Raw genomic sequence first — 23338 nt, forward strand, 5'->3', positions numbered from 1 at the left:
TGGTCTTCTCATTTTTTCTCCTCAGGAAGAGTTTATATAAGATTGGAATGATTTCCTTGGATGTGACAGAATTCCCCCATAAAACTGTCTGAGCCCAGTGGTTATTTGGCAGAGAGAATGGTAGACTGCAGAACTGGTCACAATCCTTTGCCCCTTGCTGGGTCCATGCCCTGGGCAATGAGAATTTGTAGCATATCCCATCAAAAGGTGGGGTTTATTTCCCATACCCTTGAATCTGGCCTTGTAACTTGCTTTGGCAGATGTAATGCAGCCAAAATAACAATGAGCCAGTTTCAAGCCTAGGCGTCAAAAGGCGGTGCACATTTCTGCTCCAGCTCTGGAAACCCTGAGCCACCAAGTAAACAAGCTTGGGCTGGCCTGCTAGGAAATCAGAGATCACACAAAGCAGAGATGAGCCATCCCAGCTGAGGCCATTCTAGAACAGGCCCCAGAAAACCAGCTGACCAAAGATGCGTGGGTAAATCCACTGAGAATACAGCAATCACCCAGCTAAGCCCAGCCCAAGCTGCCAACTCACAAAACTTAGAGCTAAGTAGATGGTTGCTGCTTCAAGCCATTCAACTTTGAGTTGATTTGCTACACATCGAAAGCTAAATGGTACCAATAGATTTTGGATGACTTCTTTATGATACTTTAATGATTCTAGGACTATCTGGGTTTTTCATTTCTTAAGTCCATTTTGATAACTTATATATTTTTAGAAAACTCCATTTTTTTCCATTTTCCACTTTATTATAAGCATAAAATTGTTAATAAATGATTAATTACCATTGTTTTAATTTTTACAGTTTTTTTATGTGCTTTTTATATTCCTACTACGTTTTATGCCTTCTCTCATTTTTTCTTGCTCAAACTTCCAGATTTGTCTTTTCAAATGACCAAATTCTGGCTTTCTTGATCTTATCTATTATATCCTACTTACTATTTTATTAACTTCTATTCTTATATGCTTATTTTTTCATAGCTTTTACTTTTGAGGGATTTATTCTGATTTTCTTTTTCTAATTTCTGAAGTCGGATACTTTACTTATTAAATTTCTGCTTTTCCTGCCTTCATAGGATAGAACTACTTTGAATAGCTTCTCCCATTCTACAGCATGCCCTTGTACTCTTAGTCATGTATTTTGAAAAAAGTTCCAAATTGTAATATATTCCAGTATATCAACCTTTTTCTTTATGTTTACTACTTATGTCTTATTTAAGAACTATCTTTCCTACGTTAAGGCCACAAAGATGTTTTTCTACGCTCTTTTTAAGCTTTACTGGTTTACCTTTCAGATTTAGATCTATAATCCCATGGAATTGACTTTACATGTAGCATGAGGCAGAGGTCAAGATTAGTTTTTCCCACAGGGATAGTCAGTTGGCCCAGCATCCTGTGGAGAGAAGACCATCCTTCCTCATTATTCCGTTACGCTGCAGCATACATTTTCAGGATATGTATTAGGTGTACGCATCTTTACAACTGTTTATCATTATGTGGGAAATTTTTTGGCCTTACACTTTGATACTGCCACAGCTTTCTCACGTTATTTTGACCTATTTCTATTCTTTTTTTCTTTTTTTTTCCTAGCCACTTCACTATGAACATTAATGAATCCTTATTTTTTAATTGTTTCAAAAATAAACAATATACATCGGGACTTGAATTTTGTGAATCCAGTATAATACTCTGACTTTCAACCACTGAGTGTAAATCACTTAATTTGATAGAGAATATTGTGAACTGGAATTGTATCTGCTATTGTCTATTAAACGTTTTTTCTCTTCTTGCCTTCTTTTGGGTTGATAGAACTTCTTAAGAAATACTCTCATACTTAAATTTAGAAATTAAACAATATTTCTAACATTTTCGTGTTGGTTTAAATTTTTAACATGCAACGTCTAAAATCAATCAATTTCTCTATTAATTTTCTGACCAATACAAGGTCTTAGAACACTTTAAACCAGGTCATGCCCTATTTTATTGCTGTCTAATATTTTTAATTTTATATTTTATTTATTTATAGTTAAATTAGGCACTATTATTACTAATCAATGATTATTCAGTTTCGTGCATGCTCTCAAACAATTTATTTGTTCAATTCTCCCTGTACTTTAATGTCTTGCTTCTGGGAAGTTTCTTTAATGAAAATCTATTGGTCATAAACAGAGAGTTTTGTCTATAAATTCTTTATTTCACATTCATTGTTAAAAATGATAATTAAGCTGGATATGTGCAAATACACTTGAGATATATGTTCTCCCAAAACATTGAAAACAGTTTTTCTATTATCTTTTGGCTTCTGCTTTTACTGTTTAAAAGCCAGCTGTTCAATCAGTGTTATTCTTTTGTGGAAAATTTGCCTTTTCTCACTGGTTACTTTTAAGATCTTCTCTCTGTCTTCATGGTTCTGCTATTCCACCAATAGGTGTAGGCATGACTGTTTCTATTTATCTTGATTTGTGTCGTAGATTATTAAAATGATCAAAAATCCTTTCCCTCTTTGCATCCATATCCTTACAATGCCATAGTGCAGAATAGTCCTTCAAGAGATGGAAATGATTTCTTTACCTCTTAACTCTGGATTTGGCCATATGACTTGCTTTGGGCAGTCAATTATTAGCAAATGTGATCAAGCAAACAGAGCCTTGAAAAGAACTAATACACTAGGGTTGCTCTCTTCTTCTACACCTGCAATCTCAAGGCTGCCACATGGAGACGCCTGAGCCAGGCCACTAGAGAATGAGACCACCCAGGGGAGAACTGAGGTACACCAATCAACACCAGCCTGCTACCAGAGATGTGAAGAAGCCACCTGAGATCTTCCTGCCACCTGCTGACCTGTCAATTGACTACAGTCACCTGAGAGAGCCCAGTAGATACCAGCATAGCGAGGCCGGACCAGAAAAATCATCCCATCACCCCCAAGAATTATGAGCTAAATAAAATGGCTATTGTTTAAGCTTCTAAGTTTTCTAAGTGATTTGTTAGACAGCAATATCTAACATACACTTGGATGTCATTGTGCTTCCTATAGTGAGAACTAATGTCTCATCAATTTTAGAAAATTCTTAGCCATCATATTTTTAATAGTGCCATACCTCTTTCTCCTATTATCTTCTGGAACTTTCAAATATATATGTATGTAGATATAGACACACATTAACTACATATATAAACAGCATAATAAAAATACATGTTTTTTCATACATATGTATCTTCTCCATATTTTAATGTCTCCTATTGTCCTCTTTATCTCTGCACCACATTTAGGGTAATCACTTTGACGATATTTCCCATTTCACAAATGCTCTCCCACTCTGTGTCTAATCTACTCTTTAGTGGGTTCACTGAGTTTTTTTCAATTCAATGACTACATTTTGCTTTTCTGGAAGTTTTTTGGTTCAAATCTCCCTGGTCACATTTCTTTGATTTGTCATTTTGTTTCTTTAAATGTTTTAAACATAGGGATGTTTTTAATTCTTTATTTTGTAATTCCAATGCCTGCAGCCCTTTGAGGGCTAATCGGGAAGTTTGTCGTTTCTTCCCACTCTCACTCATGGTGGCTTAAAAACTTATATTTGCATGAACTTGATCTCTGGGAATCCTGTGAGGTCAGCACCACAAGTGACTTTCCTCAAAGATAACGTGTAATTCCTTTATCAGGAATCCCCAGGAGCCCAACCCAAGGCCACAGTAAGACAGCTGATTGAGCTTCATAGGGAAAGTAAATCCAAATTTCAAGCCTGAACAATGTCAGGGCTGTGGTTTCAAATTCTCATGGGGGAGCTATAATTTTTTTCCCATGTGGAGATGAGATAGAGAAAGGCTAGTTATTGGTTTGCTTCCCTTTGCTAAATAGTAAACTATTTGTTCCCACCCCTCCACTGGAAGCGTAGACTTCTGGGTTGTGGCTTTATTTCAGAAGTTTCTGCCCCAACTTGCAATCTTGCATGGCTTCTGACCCATTCCTCCCATCCCACACAGGCTGTTGAAATGTAAGGCCTAACTGGGGCTTTCATGCATTGCTAGTGGGAATGCAAAATAGCTTAGCCACTTTGGAAAGTATATTGGCATTTTCTTACAAAGTTAAACATACACTTAATGTAAGACCCAAGGATCCCTCTCTTACATATTTACCCAAATGAAATGAAAACTTCTGTTCATACAAAAACCTGTATACAAATGTTTTTAGTGGCTTTATTCATAAATGCCCCAAACTCAAAACAACCTAAGTGTCCATGAACTGAGGAACAGATAAACAAATTGTGGTACACCCATACCGTAGAATTGGAATAGTACTCAACAACAAAAGAATAAAACACTGGTACACACAACAACATGGCTGAACCTCAACATATATACATAAATAATTCCATTTATGTAACATTCTGGGAAAGGCAAAACTATAGGGCCAGACAACAGATCAGTGGTTGCTAGAGGTTCAGGATGAGAAGAGTTGAATAAAAAGCAGCACAGGGCAATTTTGGGAGTTTTGGAATGATCCTTTATCTTAATTATGATGGTGGTTACACAACAGTGTAGATCTTCCACATTAATAGAATGAAAGATAAAAATATGATCATCTCAATAGATGCAGAAAAAGCATTTGACAAAATATGACATCCTTTCCTGTTAAAAAGCACTCAACAAATTGGGCACAGAAGGAACATACTTTAACATAATAAAGGCCATGTATGACAAGCCCACAGCTAACATCATACTCAATGGTGAAAATCTGAAAGCTTTTCCTCTAACATCAGGAAAAAGACAAGGGTACCCACTTCCACCACTTTTATTCAACACAGTGCTGCAAGTCCTAGCCAGAGCAATCAGGCAAGAAAGAGAAATAAAAGGCATCCAAGTTAGAAAGGAAGAAGTAAAATTGTCGTTTTGCAGATGACATGATCTTACATATAGAAAATCCTAAAGATTCCACTGAGAAACTTTTAAAACTAATCAATGAATTCAGCAAAGTTGCAGAATACAAAACCAACATATAAAAATCAGTTTTTTCCTATACATTAACAAGGAAATATCAGAAAAAGAAATAAAACAATCCCATTCACAATATCATCAAAAACAATAAAATACTTAGGAATAAATTTAAACAAGGATGTGAAAGATCTGTACACTGAAAACTACAAGACTTCGATCAAAAAATTGAAAAAGGCACAAACAAATGGAAAGATATCCTGTGTTCATGGATCAAAAGAATATTGTTAAAATGTCCAGACTACCCAAAGCCATCTACAGATTCAATGCACCCCCTACCAAAATTCGACAGTCATTTTTCACAGAAATAGAAAACAACAATCCTTGAATTTGTATGAAACCACAAAAGACCCCAAATAGCCAAAGCAATCTTGAGAAAGAAGAACAAAGCCAGAGGCATCACACTTCCTGATTTCAAACTATACTACCAAGCTATAGTAATCAAAACAGCATGATACTGGCATAAAAATAGACACATAGACCAATGGAACAGAATCAAGAGCCCAAAAAGTAAACTCATATATACAGTCAACTGATATTTGATAAGGGAGCCAAAATGAGGAAAGGACAGTCTCTTCAATAAATGGCGTTGGGAAACTTGGATATTCACGTGTCAAAGAATGAAGCTAGACCTCTATTTTACAACACTCACGAAAATTAATCTGAAATGAATTAAAGACTTAAACACAAGACTTGAAACCATAAAACTCCTAGAATAAGGGGCTGGCCCCGTGGCCCAGTGGGTAAGTTCGCGCGCTCCGCAGCAGGCGGCCCAGTGTTTCATTGGTTCGAATCCTGGGTGCAGACATGGCACTGCTCATCAAACCACGCTGAGGCAGCGTCCCACATGCCACAACTAGAGGGACCCACAACGAAGAATATACAACTACGTACCGGGGGACTTTGGGGAGAAAAAGGAAAAAAATAAAATCTTTCAAAAAAAAAAACTCCTAGAATAAAACAGGGAAAAAGCTCCTTGACATTGGTCTTGGCAATGATTTTTTGGATATGATACCAAATGCACAAGCAATAAAAGCAAAATTAATAAGTGGGATTAACATCAAATTAAAAGTCTTCTACACAGCAAAAGAAACAATCAACAAAATGAAAAAGCAACCTACTGAATGGGAGAAAATACTTGCAAATCATATATCTGATGGATGGTTAATATCCAAAATATATAAAGAACTCAGACAACTCAATAGCAAAACAAAATTCAATTTAAAAAAATGGGCAGAGAAACTGAATAGATATTTTTCCAAAAAAGATATGCAAGTGGCCAACAGAGACATGAAAAGGTACTCAAAATCAATAATCATCAAGGAAATGTAAATCAAAATCACAATGGGATACCACCTCACACCTGTAAAATGACTGTCATCAAGGGGCTGGCTCCATGGCCAAGTGGTTAAAGTTCTGCATTCTCCACTTCGGTGGCCTGGGTTCACAGGTTTGGATCTCAGGCACAGACCTACTCCACTCATGAGCCATGCTGTGGAGGCAATGCAAATACAAAGTAGAGGAAGAGTGGAACAGACATCAGCCCAGGGTGAATCTTCCTCACAGAAAAAAAAAAAAAAGAAAAAGAAAAAAAATGACTATCATCAAAAAGACAAGAAATAACAAGAGTTGGCAAGGATGTGGAGAAAAGGGAACTGTTGTGTACTGTTGGTAAAAATGTAAACTGTTACAGTCACTATGGAAAGCAGTCTCAATGTTCCTCAAAAAAATAAAAATTCAACTACCATGTGATCCAGCAATCCCCGTTCTGGGTGGTTTCATATTATACTGCGTATATATGGTATATACCCAATGAGATGCAATCACTACCTCACACAGACAGATGCACTGTCATGTTCACTGCAGGATTACTCACAATAGTCAAGATATGGAAAGCACCTAAGTGTCTGTCAACAGAAGAACGGATAAAGAAGATGTGGTGGATATATATACACAACAGTTTATTCTTCAGTCATAAGGAAGAAAAACATCCTGCCATTTGGGATAACATGAATGGAGCTTGAGGGCACCATGTGTAGTGAAATAAGTCAGACAGAGAAAGACAGATACTGTTTGATATCACTTACATCTGGAATCTAAAAAAGCCAAACGCATAGAGACAGAGACTAGAATGGTGGTTACCAGGAGATTGGGGTGGGGGGGGTTGGGGGAAAATGGGAGCTGTTGATCAAAGGGTACAAACTTGCAGTTACAATACAAATAAGTCCTAGAGATCTAACGCAAAGCATGGTGATTATAACTATAATACTGTATTGTATACGTGAAAGTTACTAAGAGTAGATCTTAAATCTTCTTACCACACAAAAGAAATGTAATTACATGACATGTTGGAGATGTCAGTAACGCCATGGTGGCCATCATTTTGCAACATATAAGTGTATCCCATCAACACACTATACACCTTAAACTTACACAATGTTTTATGTTAATTACATCTCAATAAAGTTGGAATAAATCAATGGAAAAGGAATAAACTTGAATGTCTGAATTGCTGGCGCTGGCAAACATCCTGCTGGTTTTCACTTCCCTCCACATATTCGGCCTCCAGGGATCTCCCTTCTGTAAGTGCAATGATGAATCTTGAAAGATTTTTGTTCTGTTTTATCCATCATTTATAGGCATTTTCAAGCAGGAGGATTTTTTTTAAATATCTACTCTACCATATTGCCAGAAGCAAAAGTCTGCCATTCTATTGAAGAACAAGACTATCTTAAAATTTCATGATGCGTTTATCCTCTCCATTCGTTTTACCACTGTATCTCCATCTTTCTATGAAGTACAATAATGCAGTTACTGCAGTACCCTCTTTATAGACAAGAAAACCAAAGCTCATGGAAGTTGAGATTGGTTTCCTATTGCATATCTAGATATCCACCCCAAACGGACTTAACATATATCCTGAGAATGGAAACCAACATGAAGATTATCTGTAGTCTCCCAGAATTAGGTTAACAAGAAACATTTTGAGGATCATTTACATTCTGTATCATCCATACCCGGCAGTAGAGTGAACTGTGCGACCCAGGCACGTAACTCTCTGCCTAGTCTCAAAGCACCTACTCCATAGAATTATTGTGACAATTAAATGATTTAATTCACATCAACCACATAGAAGAGCATGTGGCAAAAGCAGAAAGTAGCACTTACTTTGAATAAGCCGTGCTTTTGGTTTCGCTGACCCAGCCACAAATTGCTTCCTGGGGGGAGGTTGGTCTCAGGAGCGTCTATCACACGTTCATAAATCCTGTAGGGGCAAAGAACACAGTTACTAACGGAGAAGCTCAAAGCAGAACCGAAAGTTACACGCACTGTTTGAAGTACTCATGGTGTTAGCTGCTGGTACAGAGAGATGGAGCCAATATGTAGCACAGTTTAAGTGACAGCTAACTTGAATGCAGAGATCTCTTTCTTGACAAGACTTGGACACATTATCTGGGCCCTTCCTGGCTTTCTGTCTTCATCCTTTTGGCAGGAGAAAGAGGAAGAGGGTAACATTTTTGAGTGTCGACTCTAAGCAATGAACTTGATACAAACTCTGTGAGTACAGTGGTTTTATCCACATGACAGGTGAGAAGCTGAGGTTCAGCGAATACAAACGGCTCAACCAGGTGAAGACAGGGAGCAGCAGCGTTGGGGTAAGAATCCCCATCTGCCTGGCTCCAAAACCCAGGCACCTCCCTTTGCCCTCTACTACTCCCTGGCTTTGGTTTATTTAGCTGCTACTCATTTCTACAGCAACCTGCTCTCACCCTTTAAAGAAGTGAGTAGCAGCTGCCCAGATGATCACGTGCTTAGACTGTAACATCCAGTAACTGAAGCCATCATCCAATGAACAAATATGCACTGAGCACTTTTTATGCCCCGAGCTCCAGGCAAGGCACTAGAAGACAGAGCAATAAACCAGACACACACAGTCTGCCCTCCTGGAGCAAGAGGAAGATAAAATTCTGCACATGAAGAAAATCTTCATATAATACATAAGGACATAAACTAACACAGAGGATGCAACAGCCCCAGGATCTTTGAAGGGACCTACAGAAGCTACTGAACAACTGAATTGTCTCAATTGTTCTGCCCTCCCAAGCCCCAGTTAGCCACAAATCTTGCTGCGCTGTCGTTATCAATAGTCCCTGCAACCCCAGATGATCACAGGCCCCCCTATCACCCTTGGCAAGCACCTCCCGGCACCTGAGTGCTGAGAAGGGAAAGGAAGAGCTAGCCTGAGATTTGAACTTGTCTTAAGATGCCCAGAAGATGCTGAGAGGGATGAGATATAGGGACCATCTGTGAATTTCAATTCCTCATGATGGCCCTGTCCATTGCTTGCCTTCCTCAGTGCTTGCTCAGAGCGGCTGCGGGAGGAGTCATTCCCAGGTGGGTCCAGAGGTCTAACGACTAATCAGTCCTCTCTGCTGGGATGGAGCTGACTGCCTCCTGCCAGAGGGTGATGGATTCCTCCAGTGGCTCTCAGGAGGAAAGTGTGGAAGAACCAAAAGATTGTTCAGTGGTGTCAAGGCAAGTGAATGATTGCAAGGCTGTTGCAGTTGGGAGCTGTCATGCTGCAGTCTTAGATCTTAGCCACATCGTCCATTACTCTCCTATTCTCCACCGGAAACATGCTGTTTCCTAACAATACGTGCAAGGTATTCAACTGACAAAGCTTTAAATACATCAGGTCCTTCTCTACTAATTATCTTTCCATTATAAATGGAAGCTCAAAATGTAAGCAAGGAAAAATAAGTCTCCTCAAAAAAGACAGGCTGTGTTTTCTCCACAGGAATTCAACCTTTTTTGTATGTTAGAATGAACCAGTTTAGATGAAACAATTTGTCAAAACTGCTTTAACATGAGAATATCCTATATACTTCCTTAAAAAAAAAAGTTTTCTAAAAGTGAAAACCTAGAAACAAGTCCAATTTACAACAAAAGAGAAATGCATATGTTATAGTAGATCAGCTTGACAGAATTTACTATAGTCATTAGGAGTGATAAATATGCAGGTTATAAAATATGGGAAAGTGTATACAAAATAACTTTGCATTCCACTTTCCTCCAGTGAAAGTTATTTATGAACTGTGGAGATAACGATGCAAAAATTATGTTCGATGTTGGCGAATTTCAGAGGAGGCCAGAGAGAAACAGAAATTGCTGTATTTAAGTGAAGAGGCAGAAGCATAATTTTCTATGAGGCTGTTTTACTAATAAATCGAAAGCGTCAAACTGTTTATCTTAACCTTCATTTTAAAACATTTGCATCTGTCAGGAGAGAGGCCTTCAATTCAAACACTTTCTTTTTGGTTTTCAATATGCTAGAAAGTGAGCAAATGAGCAGAATAGGCTCCTAATCGATATTTATTAAGTGCATGAAGGAAGGAAGGAATAATCAAAAAGATCAACTTCCTATCCTGCCTCCTCTTCCACAAGCATAACAACTCCTTGTCCCTTAGAAGTAGTTGAGGAAGCCAACAGCTGAGGCCGCTAGCAGCTGAAGCAGGACAGTGACCCCAGCACCCTTGTCAAAGGGGTGTGCTGGTTTCCAGGGTCACACAGTCCCCCGTCAGGATCCCCTCCTGATGCCAGAGAAAGTTTGCTGGCTGCCGCCTTCCTGGTAGCCCTGCCAATTCACTCCACCAGGCAGTCCTCACTCGAGAATTCCACGCAGCAGGCAGAACCAGCAAACTGGAAACAGACACGGCAAAAGAAGAGAGCTTAAAAACACAGTATTAAAAAATAAAAACCCAGACAGAGGAAATTTTATCATGAGGAAATATGAGGCAATTTAAGGGACATTCTACAAAATAACTGCCTGTGCTCTTCCAAATGTCAATGTCATGAAAAATAGACAGACTGAGGAACAGTTGGAGAGTAAAGGAGACCAAAAGGACGTAAAAATTAAATGCAAGACAGGATCCTGGATTGCACCTTGGGGCAGGAAAAAAAAAATCCCATAAAGGACATTAGAGGGAAAATTGGTGAAATTTGATAGGAACTGTAGATTACATAATAGCATTGTATTGACATTCAACTTCCTGATTTTGAGAATTGGGTGGCGTGTATTTAAGGAAATGTCTTGTTCTTAGGAAATATGCACTGAAATATTTAGGAGTAGAGGGTCACGATGTTTGCAACATATTCTCAGAGGGTTCAAAATAACAATGTGTGTATCTAAGTACAACATACATATGTAAACACACACATCATTATCTAGAGACCAAGAAAGCAGAGTCTGGGTGAAGAGTATGATTGTTTTTTGTACCATTCTTATAACTTTTCTGTAAGATTAAAATTATTTTAAAATAAAAATTCTCAAAAATAGAGTAAAAAAGCAACAAGGCCTATAATGTATGTAAACTAAAAATACACACATGCAAAACAATTTACATCTATTGGGCAAGGATACATACAAATTTAAATTCACATAAAGTATGACAGTATTTTCCTAAGGGAATGAGAATGGTGAAGGGGAAAAAAAGGGAATGAATGAAACAAGAAAGGAGTGTTGCACAAACTAATGCTGATAACATATCATAAGCTAAGAATTAGAATTGTCACATCCCTACTGGTACCCTGTATAGGGGGAGTTATTCCACCAACATGCCAGACAAATATAATCAGGATCTTGGCCAAATGGCTCCTGATCCCTGAGGTACAGCTCCCTTGGTGGACTGGCTCATGGAAATAGATAGGCAGGGCACAGTGATCTGTCACAAAATCTAGCATCAAGTCAAGGGAAATGTAAAGTCAGAGCTAAGACAGTGAGCCCCTTGCTTTCCAGTGTCGTAAGGAAATGGAAGATTCTGATAGTCCGGTATTCTGGTTAGTGAGATTTCCTTCACTTCAACAAATATCTGACTGCCTACAATGTGTGTGACACCGTGCTGGCTACGGGGATACACATATGGGGGCAAAATTAATATGTCCAAGTCCTTGCCCTCTGGTTAAATGCTTGAGAGAGACAAATGCATGCACACCCCTTATCATTCAGTGCAATAAATGCCATGCTCTACAGAAGCAGGGAGGAAAGAAAACAGAATTCTATCTGGCAAAGTCAGAGAAGACTTTCCACAGAAGGGGACAGTAGAGCTGAGTTTTGAATGAGGAATCAAGTGGAGCTGACATGCAGACGTAACAGCCAGCACTTACACAGCACTCAATGTGTGTCAAGCATTGTACCGAGGGCTTTCCATAAATTAATTCACTTAATCCGCAAAACACCACCATCACATAGGTGTTCCTGGCTCAGCAAGGTTAAATAACTTGTGCATGGTTAAGGACCTTGTAAATGGCAGTGCTAGGATTTGAACCCAGACCTCAAAATTTGTACTACTCATTCAAATAAATTAAAATCCCCAACTTGATTTACTCAACAGGAAGGAAAAAGGGAAACAAGTCCACGTTCCTAAGCACATGGCCAAGACTGGTTAGTTCTGCTGGGACCCACTCTCTCTTCCTGCTGGGCTCCCAGCCACACCACATTTCCAGCCTCCCTCACAGCTGGGTGTGGCCATGGAACACGAGTAGAAGGGATGGGCACCACTTCTCGGCCTGCCCCTTCCCCTAAATACTCTCCCTCAAGCATCTTTCACATTCTTTCACCCTCTCTTTTAGCTGACCAGAGAAGACATCTGAGGGCTACAAGGTGGGCAGAACCACAAGATAGAGGATCCTGGATCCCTAAATGATGACATGGAAGGTCACCTGACAGCTAGACTCACCCAGTCGGACTCTACATAAGCAAGAAATAAATAAACTTCTATGCCAACCCACAGAGATAGAGAGGATTTTTTCTCTTTGTGGCTAATATTATTTACCCTCACAAATATACCTCAGTGAAAAATAGAAAAGCAGCTACTTATTTTCATGCCCACAAAACCAAGAGGTATCAGAGATAGTGCGGTATAGCAGAGACAACATGAATTTGGGGTAAAATAGGTTTGGGAGCATATGCCAGTTCTGCATTCTCCAAGCTGGATCGCCTTAATCAAGTTACTTAATTTCTCTGTAACTTAGCTTCCTTACTTAAAAAACGAGGACATTACTCTGACTGTACGGGTTGTGGTGAAATATGTTTAATGCCTTTGGCACATGCCTTGGCTGCCATTCTGTAAAACTCAGGCATCTGAGAAGGCAGAGCTACACAGGTCACATGACCCATTCTAGCCCATTGGCTGTGTTTTCCAGCAAATGAATCCACTGAGACTGGGTTCTCAGTCTTAGATGCCCACTTGTGCTTTGGGATACAGTTTAAAGAAGGACATGACTGTCACATGGAGTGTATTCAATGGTATGAGATTTCAACATTAAAAGGCAAGAATGTAGTATCTATCTTGTCGTAAGTTTCCACAACTTTGAATATTTAAAAGTCCTAACTTTCTTTTTACCTTCTACAAATTTAAAGCTAGAACAAGTAAATATGTAACAGGAAAATAACAAAGGAATTAACAGCATTAATTCCTGTTGTCATTTAATCTAATGTGATAGAGCAAGCTGATGATCTATTTAGATAATAAACTTTGTTAAAAACAATACTTGGACAAGTACATTTTCTATGACAACCTAAAATTCCAGAATTTTTATTCTTCTAGTTTTAAAGTATCATTCATCAGCTTCTTTTAATTCTTTCAAGCCATAAGTCACAAACTTTTCTACATAAATTACTCAAGATACTAAGCAAACATCTTATTATCTTATCTTATACATCCTTCCAAAATATATAATTCTTTGACATATACAAAAGTTTGATTTTTGTGAAAGTTCATCATAATCTCACTTAAGACTAGAGAAGCACTCAGAAAAGGAAGAAGAGAAAAAACTATCATTTAGCAGATTGTATGTTTGGACACAACCATTAAACCAAAACAAAGAACATTGCTTTCAATGAGTAAAAGACAACAGGACACTATTGCTAACACTTCCACCCAATCCAGTACTAGGCACTTTCCTAGTCCATTTGGGACCTTAACTGGATTTAGCCAATACATAGAAAAGGTTTCTGAGTAAATAAAAATGTCAACAGTGAGTGGAGGCCCCCACTCTCAGTTCTTATTTCCAACTGCCTTTCTATAGCCTTTGTTAATACAGTCTATTTCATATATCCTGCCCTATATGTTGGTTCTTTTATGCTCTCCGAGACCCTCCCCACTTGGATGACCCATTTGGACATACTCTCCAGCACTTCAGTGCACGACCCTGTACCCTCGCACTACCCACTGGAGTCTCTAAGATTCTGGTCCTGGCTGCTTTCCCAGACCTCCCTTCCAAGCAAGGAGGAATTGGCCCTTCCTGGCACCCCTGGACCCAGCACATTCACCCTCAAGTTGTGCCTGGGCTCCCTGACTGTTACTACCACTGATCATCTGTTGAGTAGGGAGGAAATGCTGCCCTCCCGGCAGCATCCCTGAACCTGCTCAGTTGTCTCCTGCACTGAGACCTTCCCTCACCATCCTAGATAAAGCAGCTCCTGGCTGCTCATCACTTAGCTCATTTTACCCCTGTCAAAGCAAATGATGCTCCAAAATTATCTTGGCTCCTTGCTGACTGTCTCCTCCCACCAAAAGCAAGCACTGAAAGTAGGGATCTTGTCTGCCTTTTTTGTCTCAGTATCTCTAGCATCTAGAAGAATGTCTTGTCAAAGTATGTGCCTACTCCATATATTTATTGAATGAATGAATGAACGCTCCCTGATACTACCTTCAGAATGGGAGGGCTACAGATAATTACACAAGCCCTAAAGTACTACAGCAAAGATTTGTGTGTGTGTGTGTGAGACTGGTCCTGAGCTAAAATCTGTTGCCAATCTTCCTCTTTTTGCTTGAGGAAGATTGTCACTGAGCTAACATCTGTGTCCATCTTCCTCTATCTTATGTGGGACACCCCCACAGTGTGTCTTGACCAGCGGTGCTGGGTCTGTGCCCGGGATCCGAACCTGCAAACCCCAGGCTGCTAAAGCAGAGCACAAGAACTTAACCACTACACCACCCGGCTGGCCCCAACAGCAAAGATTTTATGATGAGCAATTCACAAAACAGAATAACACGGATTGAGAAATCAGGTAGTCAAAACTTGACACTTTATGCAGATAATCCCGAGGAAAAAACAGTCAATGAAAATGAGTGAAAGGTGATAATCATTTGCAAGTATCTTGCTCCACTATCCCGCACTCACGAGATTCACACAACAAGTCCGAGAGAGAAAGAGCAGGATGAACGCCTCTCACTGCTTTTCATCCAGAAAAGAGGGATAGCGGGTTTGAATCTGTCCAGCAGACAACCCACTAACAGGAAAGCCCGATAGACGTATTTCAGAAAGGGCAAGAGAAATAATCAGCAGCTTGAAAATTAATTAGATCAAGCAAAATTCTTTTGATAAGTGTACGATTTACTGCTTAAGTTGATGGCATTATAATCAGCCCAAATTTATCACATCCCCATAGGCTATCTGACACAAACAATGCATTTACTCTACAACCATCTAAAATCTACCCTTTCTTTTGGCTGAAGAAAACCCAGTTCCCACTTAGTCACGTTTCTAGGCCTGGCGCTCAGACGAGGTAGTGCCTATTAAGTTGCACTGGGAGAATTATGGGAATATTGCATGCCATTAGTATCTGTGAGTGTTATAAAGTGTATCTCATTTCTAATACAATACCATGCAAAATTAAACATCCAATCAAACATGAAAACTGCTTGAGAGGAATGAACAATGCGAAGAGTAGCTGACACGCTCCCTGTGAAAGTCAGTCACCGGATCGAGGGCTCCCATTAGGAATTTTCTTTACAAGGTAAAACTTCTCTTTATTCATGACTTTGGCTAAGAACACCCTCCCTGGCAAGTGTCCTGTCTGCTTAAAAGACCAGTCAATATTCCATGAAGAATTCCATTTTCTGTTAACAGACAAAGCCCTCAGAGCTCGACACACAGCAATGCGGTGGTTCAACACCACCACTTATGAAGGAATATTGGATTTTTATTTACCTGGATGAAGAAAGGCCTCTGAAGAGACTCCACAGTACCTTTCCCAATTATATAGAAAGATGAATTTCCAATGTAAACCATGTGAATCGACATGTATTATGCTGCTGTTCAATAAGACAATATGAAGCCCAAATGAGATGCTAAATGAAGAGGTTTATCTTGGGCTTTGCCTAGAATTGAAGAAAAGCGCTCACACTCCCTGAAGAGGAACGTCGCAATGACCTTCGTTTGCTAGATAGAGCCTCGTTTTCAATGTCTTTTAGCTGGCGCCAGTGAATATCAAGGTGCTCCTTGAAGAAAGTTCCCTCCACAGAACACAAGGCAATTCCCATGCTATTTCCCCTCACTAACATGGGGTGGGGGGGTGACCTTACACAAGAGGCCAAGGCCCTCTTTCGGCCTTATGCTAAAAGAGGCATAATGCAATCCTCCTTCTCCAGGCCTCACAGGGCAAAGGTAAGAACAATGAATTTCTTGAGCTCCGCTAGAAAAACCGAAGACATCTTTGGTGTCATCAGCATTCTTCTTGGCCCTGACAATTGTTGAGCCTTCATTCTGTAGGTCGTGGCAATCTACAAAATAGTTCCCCGAAGCTTACTCACTGTGACAGGAGTGTTTGCCGACTGCGCACACTGAACGGCTACGTGTTGAATTTCCATGTCAGGTTGCCTGGCTATAGTGAATTATTTGCTAACATGGAATACATATCACACAGGGTTTGTACCAGAAGGACATGAAAGCAATGCCCCAAAGAGGAACTCCACTATCTCCTCCTACCAATCTGTTGAACAAAACCAGATAAAACTCTACAAATGACAAGATTAAACAATGCACCTCCGGCACTGTACCAGAGAAAGCAGACTACAATCAGGGAGAAGGATGACAGGGATGAATACGGTATGCCCCAACAGGTAAAAACGGAATTCTAAGCTAAATCTATGCAAAGCTCTGGAGGGAGGGTGGTGGCAAGGCTCAGCTGATTTCCAAACTGTTCCTTAGCAGCTGGCTGCAGAGTTAATACAAACGAACACAAAAAAGAGGAGGCAAAGTGGAAATGCACTGGGAAGGCGACGCCTTTGTTGTGGTAAGTGAGAAGGCAGCAGTGGTCAAAAGAGACTAGCAAATGCTGCTGGTCAGACTTTGCCAGAGCAGGGCGTGGACACCTTCCAAAGAGAGGAGGGGTCTTCCCAAAGATCAAGTCCTCCTGGGAACTGCTTCATCCACCTAGAAAACACTTGTCAGACTCAGGCTTTTTCCTGCCTAGCAATTAAGTTTTACTATCTCCTTTTTCTCTCCTCATCTGGATGTCTACACCAAGGGTACTTTCCCTTCTTAACCAAATTTTATGCCCTTGATCTCTCTCTGTCTCTCTCTCACTACTTCTTACCAACCCTTACTCTCTGCCTAAAGTTCATGATTCAGATATTATGCCAAGATGATGCTAACTGTGGATCTGGGTCAAATAACCAGCTCATATAAGTCCGTCCTATTTAGCATTTTTACTTATGATTTAGCAGTATAATAGCAGATGTGCTTATTTAATCAGTAGGAAAATATGAAGTTGGTGTGATTGTTTCAATCACAACAGATTTAGGATAATATTATCAGGATTAAAAGAGACATTAATAGTCAGGAATTAGGGCCAAAGCATGTAAGTTGATATTTTACATGGAAAAGCGAAAGGTCCCATGCTTAGGGACTTTGCTTCTCCAAGACAGAAGATGAGATCCAAGGCTTCACAGAACTACATATTGAAAAAGAATACTTAGCTGGTTTGGTCAACAGTGAGCTAAGATAAGACTGTCAAAAAGGATACTGTGATCTTAAACTGTACCATGAGAAGAAGATAATTATCTCATTCTAATCTGAGTCAATCAGCCCAGAGATAATCACATGTTGTAGTTGTAGGAATTTTCAGATGATGAACAGACACGCTTTAGAAAGAACCAAACAAGATTGTGAGGGCCTTGTGAGCCGAATCAAGTGAGGAGTCGTTGAAGAAACAGAGGATGTTCAGCCTGAAGAAGTAAAGATTAAGGGATGGCAGGATAAAGTCTTCAAACATTTGGAGAACAATCATGTGGAAGAGGGACTGGACTTGCTCCACGTGCTAAAAGAGGTAAAATGTATACCAACAGGTATAAGCTACAAGGAGGCATTTCAGCTCAAGACAGGAAGAATTTTCCAGCAGTCGAAAACACAGAGGAAAGGGACAGCTTGGGGGCACTGAACTTCCAGTTTCTGAAGGTTGTCCCAGTAGATGATGCAGGACCACTTGGCAAGGACAGTAAACCTCAAACTCAGAGAGACAGACACTGCCTCAAACTATCAGAGCTTCCTTTGCATGAGCACCTACTACATGCCAGAATTTTATGTACTTTCTAATCCTTAAAATAGCCCTAAAGGCAGGCATTCCCATTCTCAATTGACAGATGTTCAGAGGTTAAATGACTTGCCTGATACCATTCAGCACATGGTGAAGCCTAAATTCAAATCCAGATGTAAACTTCTGCCATGCCATATTGCCTTATAATCCTCTACCGACTCTGCTCTTAAAAAGTCAAATATTCACCCAGTGGGTTACATAAACAGTGTGAAACAAGGAAAGATCACTGGAGTAGAGTCAGAAAACCTCCATGTGTGTCTTACCTTTACTGTTTACACTTTGTGACTTGAGGCAAGTTAACGAACCTCTCTGGGCCCTCAGTTTCTTCACTCATAAACTTTTAATAATTATACCTACTGCACAGACTTTTGATGAACATAAAACAGATAATCTACATAAAAGTAGTTTGTAAATTCTAAAATGCTTCTTTAAAGCGGAACATTATTAATGTTGATAGGTAAGATCAATGTTCCTATCTTTATGGAACAATCTAAAAGATATTTTATTTTGAAATATTTTCAGGAAGAAATATCAGAAACTTCATCTAAGCCACCTGGCTCAACTGGTTAGAGAACAGCGCCCAGTGTCAGCTTTCCAATTTCTATGAAAGAGGAGCTTAGGGGCAGCAATCTGACAGGAAAGAAAGGAGAGAACGTGCCTCCTAAATCACTCCCTAAGTGTTGCCATGATGGCAAATTGAAGCCATAGTCACTGGTCTCATTTTTTCCAGGAGTTCAGACAAAATGCGCTGCTCACAGGGTTCAGTTACACCCCAGGCTAGCTGCCTCGAAAGTATTAGCTGATACTCATGAGTGGGTGATAATTCAGTGTAATAGCATTTTAATATTCATCTAGATGAAGAATCAAAAGCCTACTGCTCATATAGAGTACACGTTGGTAACCAGGGCTCTCAGGGTTGGAAAGGACATTGAAGGTCTTCTGATCCAACCTCCATCTGCTACTTGTTATATTAATACACAAACATCCAAAAGCCATCTGTCATGCACAGAGTGTATGTGACATCCTCATGTAACATTCTAAAGGTTCCCAGATCAAATGGGCATCCCCAAAGGCCTGATGATTGACCATTTCCAAACAACTCACGTGAAATATATCAGAGTCTATCAGCCATGATGAGGAACGAGGAGAATCTTTTTCTTTCTATGAAATCCTGGTAAGCCACAGACCACCTGCACCCAAAACATTGGCATCCCCAAGATTCAGGCAGGGATCCATGTTCTTTGACCCTTTTGCCTTTTCAGGACCTTGGACAGCACCAATAAGGTCCCTTGGCAGTTCCCAAACCTGGCTAGATATTAGGATAGCCTGGTAAACTTTTCAAAAACACAGATGTCTAGGGACCAGCCCAGAAGCATAGTGGCTAAGCTCACGTGCTCTGCTTTGGCAGCCCAGAGTTCACTGGTTCAGATCCCTGGCACAGAGCTACACACAACCCACACTGGGGCAGGCATCCCACATATAAAATAGAGGAAGATAGGCACAGATGTCAGCTCATGGCCAATCTTCCTCAGCCAAAAAAAGAAAGAGAGAGAGAAAAATATACATGTCTAGGTCCCTCATAAAACCAGACTTTCAGGTTCCAGCCTGGCCCCACCGCAGAAATGAATCTCTCATAGAGGCCTTATTTGGCATTGTTTGTCCATAACCAACAAAGTCAGGCTTGACTGGTAGCTCCTGCCCCAGCTCACTCCACTACAGCTAAGCCAGCCTATGACCCTAGGACAAGAGCAGCTGGGACTCTGCTTCGGGCATCTCCAAGCAGAGAGAGGAGCACAGGGGAAGCTCCTCTAGGGGGCTGTTTGTCAAGGTTTTTCTGTTTGAATTACAAAGACAGGGAAACAGTGCAAATAAACTCCTTCAGCCTCCCACCTTTTTGTGGTGCATATAAAGAAGCAAAAGAGTTCTCTAGACCACACGCCCTTAATAGTCATGTGGATGATTGATGGATCAATGGATGGATGGATGGATGGACGGATAACAAATATAGTCAGGCACTTGAAAATTTATTTTGCCAAGAATATCATTGCATCCTTGATCTCTTGGAGCCTGCACTGTAGTGTGATGGACACCAGTAGAAAAAAACTAAATGATTTTATAATTTAATTTCAAATAGTGGCAAATGCTATGAAGACATAAATTAAGGTGACCTGGACAGCTCCATCTGCCTCCTCCCGATGAACTGCTGGCCCCTAGTTGCCTTGCTCTGCGCCAAAGGAGACTGACAGGTTCCCTCCTTTTGGCTCCAGTTGGTTTTCAGCCAATGGGATTGCCAGCAAGGGATTGGGGTTGGGGCTCAAACTAACTAGTACATAAAGGACTTAGTCTGGCCCTTGGCACACAATGCATGCTGAACAATGGTAGGTGTTCTATTAAGAACAAAAATAGTGAAGAAGGTCCTTGACTATTAACTGCTGCTTTCATGTTTCTCTCTCTCAGCTGCTGTCTATAGTCTTCCCAATATTAACGTGTCAATACCAACTGGATGGGTTTTAATAATGTTTACAGGGAGGACAACTCGTGTGCCTTGACTTCCACTTTGTAGCAAGTCCACTGAATTATTCATTTAGTTTGGGGCTATTTTAAAAAGTAATCATCACCTTCTTGAGAGAAATTTTTATTTTTTCATGCTCTCAGTCCTGTCAGACTTTAGAAGTTCCCTATCACAGAAGAAGAGCAAAGCAATTTAGATAAAATTTCCTGTTCTGAAGGCAGACTTTTGTTATTAAATGTGAGGCATTCAATAGTAACTGCCAGCTGTTTAATCAAAAAGTTATTGTTCATTGCGGAGGGAAAATTGGAGCTTGGAAAACAATGAGGCTACAACTCCAAGCTCAGAAAGCCTCTGATGAAGCTCCAAATCCTCTTCAAACTCCACCTGATCATTTAAACTATAATGGCCCATTTCTGATAAGGCATTTCATGGATGATAATAAGAAAATCACCGAGACGGCTGCTATCTCCTGTTCATCTCTTTAATTATCCCCTCTCCTGGTGACCCCTTCATGCTCAGATTACAGGGTATAAATTAAAGACGATTTCCAGAGACGTCTCAAATAAGCCTCCTATTAAGGACACACAGGCAACTCTAATTCTAAAACCAAAATTAATGATAAAAGAAAAATTAAGAAGGTTAGGGCATTATAAGAAGGCAGAAATTTTGCATACTAGTAAGAAAAGGTGATTTTGAAAAAAACTAATGGGAAAAGAATAGAGCCAAGAGTCAGAAGGCCTCTCTTCTACATTCCGGGCCTCACCACTGGACTTGGGATGTGGCCTTGGATTTCACTTCACCTTTCTGGGATCATTTTCTCACCTTTTACATAAAGAAAATGATGCCTGCTTTTCTTAATTATTTTGCCAGAGCTCAATGAGATACTTTCAATACTGACGTGAAATGGCATAAGCAAAGTGGTGTTGAGCCACCTGAATACTTGTCAGTTTTCCAGATCCTCCCTGGGGCCCAGCTACATCCCTTTACTTATCTTTAGTCCAGTGGATAATCTAGTAAGCTTCTTATAATCTTGCCTTTTCTGATCAAGTTATTCAAGTTGATTTCTGTTACTTATAACCTAAGTGTCTTAACCAACACAAAAGTCTATAGGAAGATACACTGAAAGCTGAACAATTGTACACCTAAATGAAGAGCTGCATTAAGTCTTGGGACATCTGGGGCCGGCCTGGTGGCTCAGCATTTAAGTTCACACGTTCCACTTCTTGGTGGCCCGGGGTTCGCCAGTTCGGATCCCAGGTGCGGACATGGCACCATTTGGCAAAAGCCGTGCTGTGGTAGGCGTCCCACGTATAAAGTAGAGGAAGATGTGCATGGATGTCAGCTCAGGGCCAGTCTTCCTCAGCAAAAAGAGGAGCATTGGCAGTAGTTAGCTCAGGGCTAATCTTCCTGAAAAAAAAAAAAAAGTCTTGGGACATCCACTTGCCAGTGCATATGAGGATTAAAAAAAGTCTGATGTTCTCACCACATCTTGATGCCTACCTCACCCACATCCTGTGATGTAATCAGCAGTTTATGAATTCGTGGGCAACTTGAAAGCAGAAACAAGTTCCTATTTTGCCATGGCAACCCCAGTACCTAGACCAGTGCCTGGCACAGAATATGTGCTCAAGAATAGTGGTTTTCATCTCATTTTTGCCCTTGTGTCAGTCCAATCAGTTCCTGGATGCAGCCACCTCTGATTGTGTGACGATTACCTAATGGATAGACTAGCTTGGCTTCCCCTGTTTCTTAAATGGATTAGTTGACCACCTATACTGCCAAGACTAAGTTGACAGAAAGATTGAAATGCAAATTTTCAATTGAAAGAGGATGCTTTGGAATAAATATTCAAGTAAACATTTCCACACATAAATGAAAATTTGTATGCATGTTCCCCAGTCTCTTTAACCTCCCTCGCATCTTTTTGTATAGATCTCATAAACAGATTTCATTAACAACTCTCAGTCAACACACAACTGGGCATTTCTGGGCACTTAATACTAATACTCAAGAAATATCAATTAACTGAATGAATGAATGAACAAATGAATTACTTGATGAAACCTAAGGCCTTAGGAGTCTCTCCACTTCACTTTACAGATAGTCCAGCCACGCTGAACCATTTGGAAGTCCTGGAAGTTTCATACACTTTCTTCCATCCTTTGCACATTCGGGTCACTTGGTTCAAGACACCTTCCTAGCACTTACCTGGCTGTATAATACGCCAACGCTCAACTCAGCTGTCCACTGGGAAGCTTCTCTCATATTACCTTTCCCTAAGTTTTATTGAAAAAGCTCCTTTCGTCTTGCTATATATGTTGCTGTCAAAAGGTCTGATGCCAACCTGAATTTCTTTCCTTTATAAGTGATACGATCTCTTTGCCTCATAGTCATGAGAATATTTTTTTCTTTTATTTAAAATTTAATAGTCTTACTAGGATGTATC

At 40.1% G+C, this 23338-nt stretch overlaps 1 protein-coding gene across 1 annotated transcript in view; it reads right to left on the reverse strand.

The window, feature by feature from the left end:
* The window catches only part of NELL1 (neural EGFL like 1), a 750986-nt gene that overhangs the window by 591994 nt on the left and 135654 nt on the right, over positions 1-23338 (reverse strand). The window contains exon 5 of the mRNA XM_046685488.1: positions 8168-8264. Within this exon, the coding sequence (XP_046541444.1) occupies positions 8168-8264 (97 nt within the window). The remainder of the gene's footprint in view (positions 1-8167; positions 8265-23338) is intronic.

The sequence above is a fragment of the Equus quagga genome, chromosome 14, assembly GCF_021613505.1.
Source record: "Equus quagga isolate Etosha38 chromosome 14, UCLA_HA_Equagga_1.0, whole genome shotgun sequence".
Taxonomy (NCBI): Eukaryota; Metazoa; Chordata; class Mammalia; order Perissodactyla; family Equidae; genus Equus; species Equus quagga.